This window comes from Prionailurus bengalensis, chromosome B1, assembly GCF_016509475.1.
Source record: "Prionailurus bengalensis isolate Pbe53 chromosome B1, Fcat_Pben_1.1_paternal_pri, whole genome shotgun sequence".
NCBI lineage: Eukaryota > Metazoa > Chordata > Mammalia > Carnivora > Felidae > Prionailurus > Prionailurus bengalensis.
In genome coordinates this window covers 148702697-148716668 of record NC_057344.1, presented here as the reverse complement: position 1 = coordinate 148716668, position 13972 = coordinate 148702697, and the positions used below count along the sequence as shown (strand labels likewise).

Sequence of the window (13972 nt, the reverse complement as noted above, 5' to 3'; positions counted from 1 at the left end):
CAGATGGTCATGTTAAGAGATATCTCTGTCTTACTAATAATAGCGAGCAACTGTGGAGAGGCTTTTAGGAGGGGAACACAAACCCAAATAATTGACGTTTGTCAGTATGAAGATGGAAGAAAGTTGTTAAGTCCCCTGTAACTTGGTGCGGAGGCACTTGCTTGTGAAGAGGAGAGGGCTGCTTTGGAGAAAGGCCACTGTGACACGCAGGTTTTATGTTTTCAGTCTGTGGCGCTCTTTTTTTTTTCCGCTTCCTACAGGGAAGAGGCTGCTTCCAGACGCTCCTCATTGTCCCTCGGAAGGAACTAGGTTTCTGATTACTTGCTATGTATAGTCTTGGAGGGAATGTGAAATATGTATCAAAGAGCCAAGGAATGCACCCATCATTATTTTCGCTAACTCAGATGGTGCACGGGACAGTGCTTCAGTTAGGCTCGATGGTTCCTCCTCCACCTAGGAAGAGGGCTCTGGGCATTAAACTTTCCTTGGTCTCCTTCAGTAGCTACTGATTTTCTTCCTTTACTTTTGCCTCAGTTGCTTGTTGCATGCCATATTAGGAAGGGCTTAGGTACAGAGGCCAAACGTTTTATTTAGGAAATGCATAAGATGTCACTAAAGGACTTCAGGATCAGCTTGATTGTGGTGGGGTGCAGAAGCGATGTTCTACAGGAAATTGTTGGATCCTGTAGACAGACCGCTAAGACAGGAAAGGGTTAGTGCTAAGAAGAAATGTGGGCTAAACTGCTCTTTGTTTTCCAAAGGGGAGACAGGACTATTCACATGCCTGCAGTAGTATAGCCCTCCAGGATTTTGCTGTGCTTCTGAGGTCTTCAAAAAAAGTTTCCCCATTAAGCTGCCATCCTTCTCTATGTCTGCAAGTGTGTTGCTGATGACCTCTTGCCCTTTGGACTGACTGTCCCAGATTGCTAGGGGAAATCCTCGAGAAGGCAGATGGGATTGTAGTGGAGCCCTGTCTGTCTTGCTCATCACTGTGTCTCCAGTGTCTAGCAGTATGCCTGGCACCTAGTAGGTACTCAGTAAATATTTGCTGAATGACTGAGGGGATAAGGGAGGAAAGAGAAAAGGATTTGATTGAATGCCCTCTGTGTGTCTAGCACTGTGTTTGGTATGTTTCAGGTGCTGTGGTCATTGTCAGCAATGACCTCCATGTTGCCAAGTCAAGTTTTTACTTCTCTGTCTCCATCTTTCTCAGCCTCTTAGTAGCAGTACCTCCTTGACATCAATCTTTTCTGGTTTTTCTTTTACCTCTGACTGTTCCTCTGCTTGGCTTATAAATGTTGACATGGTCCAGCACTTGATCTTCAGTCTGTACCTCGATTTCTATATTTTCTTCCTGCATGAGCTCATCCAGTAATAGGTGCAGGTTACCAGCTTTGTTCATTGATCCTCCAGCCCTAGGCTCGTGAGCTCCAGACTTGGACATTTAGCTGTGTCCCTGACGGCTCCTTTTTTCATATGAAATAAGCATCCCCACCGTAAAGTGGCCAGGAAAGAACTGTTGATTCCTTCCCCACAACCTGTTTCTCCCACAGCCTTCCCTGGGTTCCTAAGATAGTTTCCTGGATTCTTTGGTCTCCTGATTATCCACTTTTCACATAGCAGCCAGAGTGATTCTTGAAAAAGGTAAAATGGCTCGGGTCATTTTCTGTCTTAAAACTCTTAACTATAGTCAGTAATACTGTACTGCATATTTGAAAGTTGCTAAGAGTGTAGATCTCAAAAGTTCTCCATACAAGAAAAAAATCTTGTATGGTGGTGTGGTGACAGATGTTAACTAAACTTACTGTGGTGATCATTTCACAATATGCACAAAAATTGAATCATGTTGTACATGTGAAACTAATATAATGTTATATGTTAGCTTTACCTCATAAGACAAAACAAAACAAAAAAACAAAAAATTCTTCAGTGGCTTCCACAACATCTAAAATTTCGACTACTTCCCATGGCCTGCATGGGCCTGTTTCCTCCGGTATTGTCAACTACTGTTGACCTTCTCTCTGTCCAACCTCACTGACCTCATTTCTCATCCTGAAACTTGCTATACTTGTTCCTACCTTAGGGCCTTTGCGTTTGCTGTTCCCTTTGCTTGGAACACTCTGCCCTCACATCTTTAAATACCTGGTTCCTCCCTATCATTTTTGTCTCTCCTCAAATGTCACCTCCTTGGAAGCGTCTTCTGAACCACCTTATGCCAACTAACCCCCTGCCTCATTATATTTTGTGCAAAGCACTTAATGCTATCTAAGATTACCTTGTTCATCTCTTTATTATTATTTTATTAGGAATTTTATCTGTCATATTAATGAATACATTCCCCCTCCCTCTGAGGAGTGCCTGGATGAATTGGTAAATATGTTGTATCATTTAATCTTCATGGAAATCTGAAGCTCAGGGAGGCTGGTAAATGATTTGACTTCTCAAGTCTTCAAGGCATTTTCTTTTCTACTATAATCCTGATGGCTGATCTATGTCCTATTTGCAATTAGTTTCATATTTTTAGTTTGAGTATAGAGAAGGAAGAAGACGTATCAGGATAAACTATTGCATACAAGACCCATATCCCTGAAATAAGATATTCTGCAGATGTCCAAAGGCAATGAGTTTCTTAAAAAAAATTTTTTTTTAATGTTTATTTTTGAGGGAGAGAGAAAGAGACAGAGTGCAAGCAGGGGAGGGGCAGAAAAAGAGAGGGAGACACAGAATCCGAAGCAGGCTCCAGGCTCCGAGCTGTCAGCAGAGCCCAAGGTGGGCCTCGAACTGAGGAACTGCGAGAGCGTGACCTGAGCGGAAGTCGGATGCTTAACCGACTGAGCCACCCAGGTGCCCCAAAGGTAGTAAGTTTCTTAATGGCACTGTTCACCAGTAAAGGTCAGGGTAAAAAGAAAGAAGGAAAGAAGAAAGGAAGGAAACTTACCTTCATTAAACATGTAATAGGCACAAGGCACAAAACTGAGTGTTTTCACGTATGTTACCTGATTTGAATCTCAAAGCAATTCTACGAGGTTGATATTGTTACCCCAGTTTAATAAGTGGAAAAACTGAGGCTCAAAGAGTTAAATACTTTGCTCCAGGTGATACATATATTAAGTGGAAGTGCCAGATTTTTTAAATCCGAGTCTACCTGACACCGAATTTCTGACTTTTTATGCTCAGATGGTTGCTTTGCAAGATGGATATGCTCCTAAAATAGAAAAGAGGAAAATGTGAATTCAGTGCATATCCACATAGATTATAACAAATATCTGAAGCACAAGAATAAGTTATACGGACAATATGGAAAACAGACTTACAATATTCAGTGCCTGAGCATATAATTGGATGAATAGAATACAGAGTGAACATTTGGTTCTCTGGCAGAGCTTATGTACGGTATGACATAGAGCAGCTGTCTCCAGAGAAAGTTCTTTGTTTCTAGACCGGTGCGACACAAGCAGCATTTGAGCAATTCGGGATTTTTTTCTGCTTTGTCTATAAATAGAGTTCATGGAATTCTGCATGTCAAAGTTAATGCAATGAAAAGAAGTCACAGAGTATGGAAATAAACCTTAACTCATTCTATAAACTAAGAAACATGTTTGGCATCAGGAGGCCGTATAAACGCTGTCATTACTTGGATGGATTCTGAGGTCTTATTTAGCATATGAAATTGCAGAGCAGATCCTATTATGTAAGGAGATAGGAGGACAGCATAATGTGGCTATAAACCGAAGAACTTTGTGCCCTTCAGGGAAGAGTTAACAGGATAGATATACGTAGAGATGTGTGATAAGAATGTGGAAAATGAATGAATGGGTGGCATATATATGTGACTGTTGCTGAAGCCGGGTTGCTGGATAATCCTCAGATGTCAGATTTCCGTAAGGCCAACATGTGACTCAAAGCTTGCCACTCAACAGAGAATACTGGGCTGTGCTGGTATTAAGAGGCTGGCTGGAAGCTAGGCTCCCACTGTGCACTAGCCTAACTCCCTGTCGTTTTCTGTGTGTGGGTGGGTGTGCATGTGTGTGTGTGTGTGAGGGTATACATTTTTATGCAGTGGGTGTTTAAAGAGCTAAGCACTGAAGCTGGATTTCCACAAACGATCATCACGAGCACTCCAGACAAACCAAACTTCCTCTCTTGGTATTTTTTTTTTTTTTTTTTTTTGCTTTCATCTTTTTTTTTTTTTTTTCCTTTTTGCAAATCCCAAAGGGAGAACCCCTAACATCCAGCCTATGGGATTGAGATGATTTTCTCTCACCTGTCCATGTGGGTGCCCTCTCAAGGTTAGAACTGAAGCTATGTGGGACCGGCATATTCTCAAGCACCAGCTAAGAGGAGCTGCGTGAAGGAGTAGCAGACACCAAAGGAAGAGTGACTCTGCCCTGTTAACATGAACAGCAGCTTGCAGGTTAACCTGCCCAGAAGCTGGGCTACTTCAAGTGGCTCACTCCAGGAGAAGTCTGAGCATTCTTTTTTTCTTTTTTATTACTATAGGATGGAGGATGAAGCTGTCCTGGACAGAGGAGCCTCCTTCCTTAAACATGTGTGTGATGAAGAAGAAGTAGAAGGTGAGCTTCATGGGGCTGGGGAGGTATATGTTCATACACTCGTGTCTTTGTAGATAATAGCATCCATACATTTCATAGATCTTATATTCTTGAAGTTAAAAATGAAAGCTTTTCTATGGAGTTTTATTAGTCTGCACATTTTGCCTCAACACAGAAAGTAATTTTAAGAACTTCATTGGACCATTAGAATCTGAATCAGTGTGTTCCTGCATGGTTAAAAAAAAGGGGGGTGTCTTACTTTTGAAGCAGGTGCCTATGGTAGCTGTGCCTTTCTGTCTAAAATACATGTTTCGCCAGATAGTTACCACCTTGCAATGACTAATTCAAAGAAGCTGCTAGATTTATCTAAATGTATTTGGCAGCATCTTCTAATATTCTTTCCTAAAGCTTGCAGGGTAGAGAAACAGATGTTATAGAAGGAGAATGATATCATTGTTGCAGCAAAAATGGGTGTAAACTGAGGATAGACAGAGGGGTAATCATGGATGAGTTTCAGTTAGGAAATGATGGACAAACAGTTTTTTACTTAAAAAACCTCCAGGACCTCTTTTGTTAATGTTTCCCAGTGTCTGTTAAAAAAAAAAAAGAGTTAAATTTAATTAGTGCTATTATGCTTTTAGTGTGCCTCTCTTTTCTTGTCTTTTGACTTATCAATAATGTGGGAATAATACTGTTTATTTGATAGTGAAAAGATAGGGCTTAATTAATATTTTTTCAAGTAATAATGTGAGGGCATCACAGATATACAAGGTACTATAAATATTTACAAAGAGATTTAAAAAAATAATCAGAGTTGTAGACAGTATTCCTAAAGTTAAATGAAACTTGCAAGTGAACTATGTCATAAATTCTGCCCTTTAGAATCACCTGAGAGACAATTCATACGTGTTTTGGAAACTGTAGTCTGATTGGTACCATTTGGTAAACATTTAATGCCTACCCAAAACTTGGACCAGTGGGGTGGGGGTGGGGGGGTTGGAAAAAAGAATACTGTGTGTTCTGGAGTGATTCTTCAACCAGACTGAAGACCAGGTCCTGGGCACGCGATGCTCTCGTGCCTCCTGGAATAGTTGGAATAGTGTGGTCATTACGATGTTTCTCACGTTTGCTTACTAAGTTTCTTCTGACTGTGTAGTCTCCTCACCCCCCATTTCCCTCCTTTCCTCATTTATGTTCCTGACTCTGACTAATAAGAATTTGATGCCCAAGTTACTTAGGAAAAAGGAAACTACAGTATTTTCTTTCATATTGTTTTATGGGTTCCTTGCACTTTTACAACATGACTGTGGGAAAATGTCAAGTTAGTGAGAGCAAAATAGTAAAACTTTTGTCTTAAGATTCTTGTGCCCCTGTGTTAAGTCTCCGTTGTGGTGACTCTGTCACTGTCCCAGTATTAATGAGGAGATAAGAATCTTAAAGTTACAGCATATGAATGTAAGAAATATGGTAGGATTGAATGAATGTATACTTTCGGGACAATTAAAGTTGAAAAATCAGCGAGAAGGCTTGGGAATGAGATGTACTGCGTGTGTGTGTTTTCCTTGAGAATAATGTTCTCGCTAAGTTCACAGGAGATGTAAATCACTTCTTGGGTTTATAAGGTCTGTAGGATTGACAGCACTCTACTGCAATAGGATATTGTACATGGGTTTCTTAAGGTGTTCACTAAGAAGTTTATTTCCCAAAGTATTATGCTCGATTTTCAAGCACAAACGTCATGAACAGATCTGTAGGCAAGTTTCTCTGAGAAGAAGCAGAAAGACAACAAAACTTGGTAGACACATCTGTAAAATGGTTTGGCTTTGTGATGATTGAACTTGCCTCATGGCTATTGTGTATTTTTGTATTCTGATACGACTTGTGTTTTAATGATTATCTTTCATGTTGATTGGAGCCTGAACTGATTACGCTTCTTTTGAGGCATGTTTCACGAGATGCCGGTTCCTGAATTTTGAGACCCTCTAAGGATGGTTGCTTATGGTGTCGTTATCTGGTGGAGAATATCCACCAGGGCAGGCTCTTCTACAGTACAATCTTGAAACTGCATTTAGGGACTATTTATTTCTAATTCAGTGCCTTCTTAGCTGACCCTCTCATTTTCCTCACCTGGCTTCATCTTGTGGGAGTGGAATCACTTAGATTTTATAGTCACTCCAGGTGAAGTATAAAGATGTTGAAATGGATGGGTTTTATGGCTTATTCATGGTCTCAGTGGTTGGGAATGAAAACTGTCAAGACCTCTAATGAGGATTCATAGTTTGAAAGGGACTGTTTTCCTGAAGGACACGAGTCCATCTCATAGCTTTAACTGCAAAGAGAAGGGTGTATTTGAAGGAAAGCAGACTTTTCTCTTTGTTCTGAAGTGGTTGAGTTTCTGGTGCAATTATGGAAGAAGTAAGGGCTCCAGTTTTAAGCATCAGAAAGCCCAAGTGCAAGGAGCGGGCCTACCTTTCATTTATATTATTAAATGTTTCCTTTTATTCACATAGGTATTTCTCTTCTAGGGTAAACATGGTTGAAGTATAATGCAGCACACTTGGCAAAAGGAAACTTAAAATTTTGTTGTTTGAAGTAATTTGCACCAATCAGATATGCTCCCAATAAGCGATTATGAGGGTGACTGAGGTCCAGTAGCTCTCGTTACTTTGAGGTGTTCGTGCTTTTAAAAGTCTTCTTAGGGTCTCTTAATTTGTGATCATTGGATTCAGCTCAGCAGTTCTTTTACCGCTGTCGTTCTGTGAAGGGGCGACAGACTGAGCCTTCCAACCACACCCTCAGTTCACCTGGTTCAACTTTACTCTCTGGGGGTGGCATGATGCTTCATCCACGGTCTAAAAACTCAGTAGAAAACCATCAACTGCAAAGCTCACTGAGAATAGAGTGAGTCAGAAGAGGAGTCATCCTCTGTTTAAATAATGAATTTATGTGGGATATATTTAAAGACCTAAACCTCATTTTCACATAATTTCCTTCGTGTGCATTTGTGTTAATGATTTAAAGAGATACTCTTTAAAAAGGCAACCAAGTACCACTTTAATCTTTAAAATAAAGAGAAGCTTTTATATCTGTTCTTTCATTGGTTACCTCGTATCAGTGTATATGTATGCATGTATAGTTTTGTAAAGTTAACATTTTTTGGCACAGAAGGGTTACTGTGGATATACTCATTTAAAAATGTCATAGTATCAGATACTCATACTTGTTTCTGTACCCAAAGACTCCAGCTCCAGCCTCGGCACTTCCACAGAATTGGTCTGTAGATGACAAATTGGTAATCGACATCACCAGAATGATCCAGAAACGCTGGCCATGAGGGACAAACACGCTAAGTTTTCATTTCGAACACACTTAGGGGAAATTGCCGGATTTTATTCTGTGAACCAGGGTTGAGATCTGAAGAGTCCCAGGTAGCTTTTTCCAAACAGAAGGAAATCCTATGGATGTTTTATCCTTAAAAAAGGCAGCCCAGATTTTGGATCTGTATGATATAAACAGATTACTTAATATTCTCATATTTTGCAATAGGGGAAAAGAGCAAACTCCACCTTATCCTTTGAGATAAGGCCTTGGCTCTGCAGGGCTAGGTAACTTCCCAGCAGGCGTTGGCAACTCTGACTTTATGAGGAGGGGCCTTTTCTTAACATGGTCTAACCAGCAACTCAGGAAGCATAAAATACAGCAAGACAATATTGGCTGAAATGTGTCTCCATTTCTGAAGTTGTGATCAGTGCTCTCAAAGCTGTTATGATATATTGTGGTGGTTTTCCTCTTCTGTTCAAAACCAAGTCCAGAAGGAAGTGTGCTCCCATCTGTCCAAATGGAAGAAGAATTTTACAAATTCCCATGTCTACTGATGGACATTAAAGGAGAGAATTGTTAAAGATTCATGGAATTTAAGGGAGGATTATTTTTAGGGAAATAAAAGCAAAAAAGCAGAGCAGGGTCTGGGACAGAGTAGATGTTTCCTAAATATTTGTTACAAGAAGGAATTGAATAAGTGAATATATAATACAAACTATGTAAAGCATAGGTAGGATTACTTTATATACTCCTGTAACGTCTTTGTTTAAATTTGTAGTCAGAAATTTGGTTCCCTTAGTACTCTTAATCAAATGAGACAATACAGCCTCTAAAGATCCCGTCCTTGCTGTTACTGCTATTTGATTTTGCAGAGATCACTGACATATTTATATTGTTTATATGTCCACACTCATAAGTAAAAGAGGACCCTGAAACATGTCCGCATTACTCTCTTTCCTTCCACTCTGGTTTTCGAAGAGCGAGGCTACACTGATGAAATGGTGATGATTGTCTTTTTGGAGGTCAGGATCTCAACATTTTACTGACATGAAATCATAATGACTTAACCCTATTTTCCCTAGAGGATATCATGATGACGTATTTATGTGTATTGGAGGAGGTAGTATCCTAAGGAAAAAGTGGGGCTGGGTGGACATTCGTTAATAATTACAATGGTTGAAAACGTAATTGCCAAGAAGGAGTGAATGAAAACCTATCGGATGGGAAGGGAGGGGCCAGGTTGGAGCTAGGGCTATTCTGAGCACTGGGTGTAAGTGTCCGGTTGCATTTTGCTGACCTCTTCTCCGCTGTTCGCTCTTATTGCTCAGAAACTGTGTGTACAGAGGAAACACTTGGGCGACTATTGCTGAAGGAAAAGCCTTCTTGAAAGAAACCTGTATCCACCCACCAGAGAGCTTTAAAGAAATGTGGCGAGGTGTGTAAGGGTTGATCCTTGAATAACAGCGTGGGTTTCCCAGAGCAGGTTGTGCTCACACAGACCTTTCTCAGTGCCCTGCTTCTTTCCCATCATGGCCTCAGCTGAAAGCCCGCCAGGGTCCCTAAAGCAGGCAACACTTAGCTCAGGAGCTATTTGACACCTCCTGCCACATCAGTGAAGTTAAATATTTGCCTATAGAGTTCTTTAGCTTCAAGGGAATCCAATGGTAGTTCTATGGGTTTTGAAACTGGAATGAGACATTCCTTCCCAGAACTTTCCAATTATAGAGAATTTCCCAGTTAGTACAGTTTGGGCTAAAGGCCTCGTGAGGACACTTTCTGTCCTAGGTGTCTACATTCTTTTTTCACAGTAAACCATAAAAAATTGAAGTTGGTGCTTGGGTTGTGTTCTGCAAGGATCCAGAAATTCCGAAATAATGTTCTTGCAGCAATTTTGTCTATAGATTTTTGTTTTAGAAGCTTTTTATCTGGTCACATTTATGAGACATATTGTTTGATATTTGGCGACATGTTTGGCGTATTTTTTTATTATCTCATTTTTAAAAATTAAAATACTTGCTAAAGTTGTTGAAACGTGGTGGCTCAGCCTCAGTTTGGGAATAAAAGTTTTAAAACTTTTGCCTGATCTAGTGCTGAATCATTGCATAAGTGAAGGAAGCAAATTGCAGTTTTGGATTTTGGGTTTCTTGCTCTGTAAAATGAGAATAATAGAACATGCCATTTACCAAAGAAGCGTTGCAATAATTGTCAGAAATTACGTTGCTGCTGTACCTGGCATTGGGGTGCTTTATACGGAATCACTTTCTGTACTTTGTCTTTCTGATTGATACAATTTCACCAATAATTTTCCGTGATTATTATCATTCCAAAAAATTCTAACTGGCTTAAATGTTTTTTATTTGCTTAATTCATTTTTACCAACAGCTATCCTTTGCCTTCCTAACCACACTTGCATCTTGTGTTGGAAAAGGCAAGCTAGAATGGTCAAGTGAAGTTTCCCAAGGCCTGCTGTCTATTTCTCTTTGGACTCATTCTGGTTGCCTTTACGCTCTGGGCGCAAGATCTAATTTTCGTAATCACACTGCTCTAATCCATATTGCCCCCAATTTGTTAAATTGTCTTCCATGATTGTATACAGGGTAAAATACAAGTGTGTGGCTGTTGTCTAATAAAGCCTGTAAAAGTGCTTCTTTTGGAAAAGATTTAAGTGTGTGGCACTTTCCCACCAATGAAGAGGATTCAGGGGTCAGTTGTATATATATGTAAATATATATGTCCATAAATAAACACATCTTATATGAGATGTATATATTCCTCCTCCCTACCCAGCATAGGCTAGAATAATCATGTTCTTTGTTGGTTATTATATAATTTAGGTGCCAATTAAATGAGATTATGCAATAGTATAGAAATAAACCTGAGCTAAGTATCTCCCCATTTTTGTCATCACAAAATGCAGAATCACTGGGGGAATTGAGAATTGGGTCTGATGAGAGAGAATAGAGGAAGATTAGAATAAAGCTGAGTAAGGCTCAGTTGAGGCTTTCTTGTTTCTGTGGTGAGCTTGCTGGTGGGGTTTTGTTTTATTTTTTAAAATTTTATTTTGCTTTTTTGGCTGCTAGCGTTTAGGGGACTGAGGTGAGAACCTGCCATGACAGGAGCTCACAGGAGGTTCCAAACACTGTGCCCCTGAGGCTGCTGATTGCCTGGTGGGATGAAGGCGAAGGTAGGGAGCGTGGTGAGTGATACCCATTGAATCAGCAGTATAGGTGACTTAAATAACTCCCTTCTCTGAAGAGCTGCAAAAGCTTTTAAATCTGGTTAATTGTTTTTACCTTTCCATGGAGTTACAATTAGAAGGCAGTGCTGTATCCAATGTGTTCACCTTTCTTTATAGTCTGCTGACTTTGAAAGGAGAATAGACTCTACTTCAGCCTCTTGAGACATTGTTTTACTGACTCTTTTCATGGTGGAATGCTCAATAACTTTTATCAGGCCAAAACTTCTGAAAAAAATAGGTTTTGAATTTTAGTGATATTGGCCAACATATCAGCTTTAGAGGGCCAGAACTGCACATTTGTAGTTTTGTTAAATCGCCACCCCACCTCCAGCTGATTATTAAATTTTCAACAGGTAATTCTGTCCCTACTGAAAAATAGAGACAATGTCTGGGATGTGGAATGAAAGCTTATAATTGAATCCAATGGATACATGTATTTGGCAAATTAGATCAGTATCTGATTGTTCAGGTACTTTTATCCAGTCTATGCCGTGGGTTAGAGAACATAGTCGAGAACCAGGAGTCTCAGAACCTATTTCTATTTCCGGCTCTGCCCTGCCTTTGTGGGTGACATGAGGCCAATCATGCTTATGTGGTTACATTTCCTTTATGCAAAGTGCAGTTAATGACCTATCTTCTCATCTCCCTACCAGAGATGCTCTGAGGTTTCTTGGGTAATACCTGAAAAATACTATGGTATTGGTAGTAAGCCATCGACAAATTACTTAATTTCTGAACCTCAGTTTTCTTCCACAGAGAAATAGCATTTGTGCCTCCCTGTCTCCTAGTTTTGCTAGGAGTACTAGTAAACTAATTTGAAGTCCCCAGGATGAACCCAGTAAATTTAAGATACTGCCTCCCTTGGATATACTCCCTGCCTGTAATTTATTGCCAGCGATTGCTGTGACTGCAGAATGCTTTCAGACTGGAGCTAATACTGATATCCAGTAATCAACAAATTAGTTGATTAGTATCTGTGTTAACTCTTCTTATTAGCTTTAACTGATGCACAGCGCTTTGTTTTTCTTTAAGCTTGTCAAAATGCTAAGAACAGTTGTGGATATAAATTCTGATATGTTGCTTTTCTGGGCTCACATGTATCATTGAATGCCATAACATATTCCAGTGCAGGCCACAATGAACGTATGATCAAATAAACCAGTCATTATTTAAGGACAAGGTTGTTGGTGTGATAATGTAGAGAGCGGATCATGTATGTGGGTGAGTTTGGGTGGGAAACGGGTATATATTTCCCATAGAGTGACATGAAGTTGAACTCTAAAGCATGCACAGGAACCATCTAGGGCAAGAATGATGGAAACATCACAGGCAGGCATGTGTGAAGGCCCAAAGGTGAGAAAGAGATAGGCCTATTTGAGAAGTGGAAATGAGAACATTGAGGCTGGACCATGTGAACAGAGCGAATGTGGCCTGAGGTAGATAAGACCCTGATGATTCACGGCCTTTTATGCTATGCTAAAGATTTAGGATTTTATTGAGTATGCACTGGGGAGCCATTGCAGAAGAGTTTTAAGCAGGAAAGTAACCAGACAAAATTTACATTAAGTTTTTTTTTAATGTTTATTTATTTTTGAGAGAGAGAGAGAGACAGAGACAGAGTGCGAGCAGGGGACAGGCAGAGAGAGAGGAAGACACAGATTTTGAAGCAGGCTGCAGGCTCTCAGCCATCAGCACAGAGCCTGATGCAGGGCTCGAACTCACAAACCTCGAGATCATGGCCTGAGCTGAAATCCGATGCTTAACTGACTGAGCCACCCAGGCGCCCCCCACCCCCCCAAATTTGCATTTTTTAGAAAAGATCCCTTTTGCTGATAGATGGAGAGAACATCCCAGGAAGACAAAGATGAATGTGGGAGACTGTTGCTGAGATTCAACTGAGAGATGATTTTTCAGTTATAGTAGAGTGGAGACAAAAGAGACACCTGGGTTGGACTGGCAGGACCTGCGGAGAGACATAAGGGTACATGGGAGTGATTGCTTCTGGATTTCTGCTGTGAGCAATTTGGGAAATTCATGTGCCATTCTGTGGAGGCATGAGGTCTGTTCCCTCTGCAGCCAGAAAGGTGTTTGGAAAGGGAGATGGGTGAGAACGAGAAGAAGCACCTGGGAGAATAGGAGGTGGAAAGAACAGAGGAGAAGAATGGAAGGTGTTGGAAGAGCTTCACACTTGACCTTAGCCAAAAGGCCAAGAAGCGATGGGAGGAGCTTATGAAAAGGCGAGAGAGAAAGAAGACACAGCCTGGCTGGCCTCTGCTTTTCATAAGCTCTTCGTCCTTGGGATGAGCACTGCCCTGAGAAAGTCTAGGTCCTTGTCCCTGTTAGTACAGTTACTGTCAGTGTTGCCACAAGCAAATCACTTTAACCTCTCCAGGCTCGTGTATCCATCTGTAAGGTGAGAATGTCGAGCTGTATTTTCTTTAAGATGCTTTTTTTTTTAGCTCTAAAAATTCTGTAACCGTTCTAAATATTTTAATTGGTTAAGTGTAATGGAGGACATAGAGGGAAAGACTAAAAGTTTTCTGCCGTTTCTCAAAGTGACCATTGGTGATCAGTGGAGAACAGAGGTCACAGGCAGAACATTTTCATATTTGGGGCAGTTTATGGAGCTAAGGGTTGTGGATTTAAACTGGTCATTCTATAAGAAACATTTTCAGGGGCGCCTGGGTGGCGCAGTCGGTTAAGCGTCCGACTTCAGCCAGGTCACGATCTCGTGGTCCGGGAGTTCGAGCCCCGCGTCAGGCTCTGGGCTGATGGCTCAGAGCCTGGAGCCTGTTTCCGATTCTGTGTCTCCCTCTCTCTCTGCCCCTCCCCCATTCATGCTCTGTCTCTCTCTGTCCCA

The 13972-nt window shown here is 40.8% G+C and overlaps 1 protein-coding gene across 6 annotated transcripts in view; it reads left to right on the top strand.

Moving 5' to 3' along the window:
• The window catches only part of SLC4A4 (solute carrier family 4 member 4), a 348226-nt gene that overhangs the window by 41435 nt on the left and 292819 nt on the right, over positions 1 to 13972 (top strand). For 3 of the 6 annotated variants that reach the window (XM_043572514.1, XM_043572513.1, XM_043572509.1), the window contains exon 2: positions 4501 to 4574. In XM_043572514.1, the coding sequence (XP_043428449.1) occupies positions 4502 to 4574 (73 nt within the window). In that variant the 5' untranslated portion in view covers position 4501. Of the gene's footprint in view, positions 1 to 3981; positions 4147 to 4500; positions 4575 to 13972 lie in introns of those variants that run through there. The other 3 variants (XM_043572512.1, XM_043572511.1, XM_043572508.1) reach the window with 2 other exon arrangements.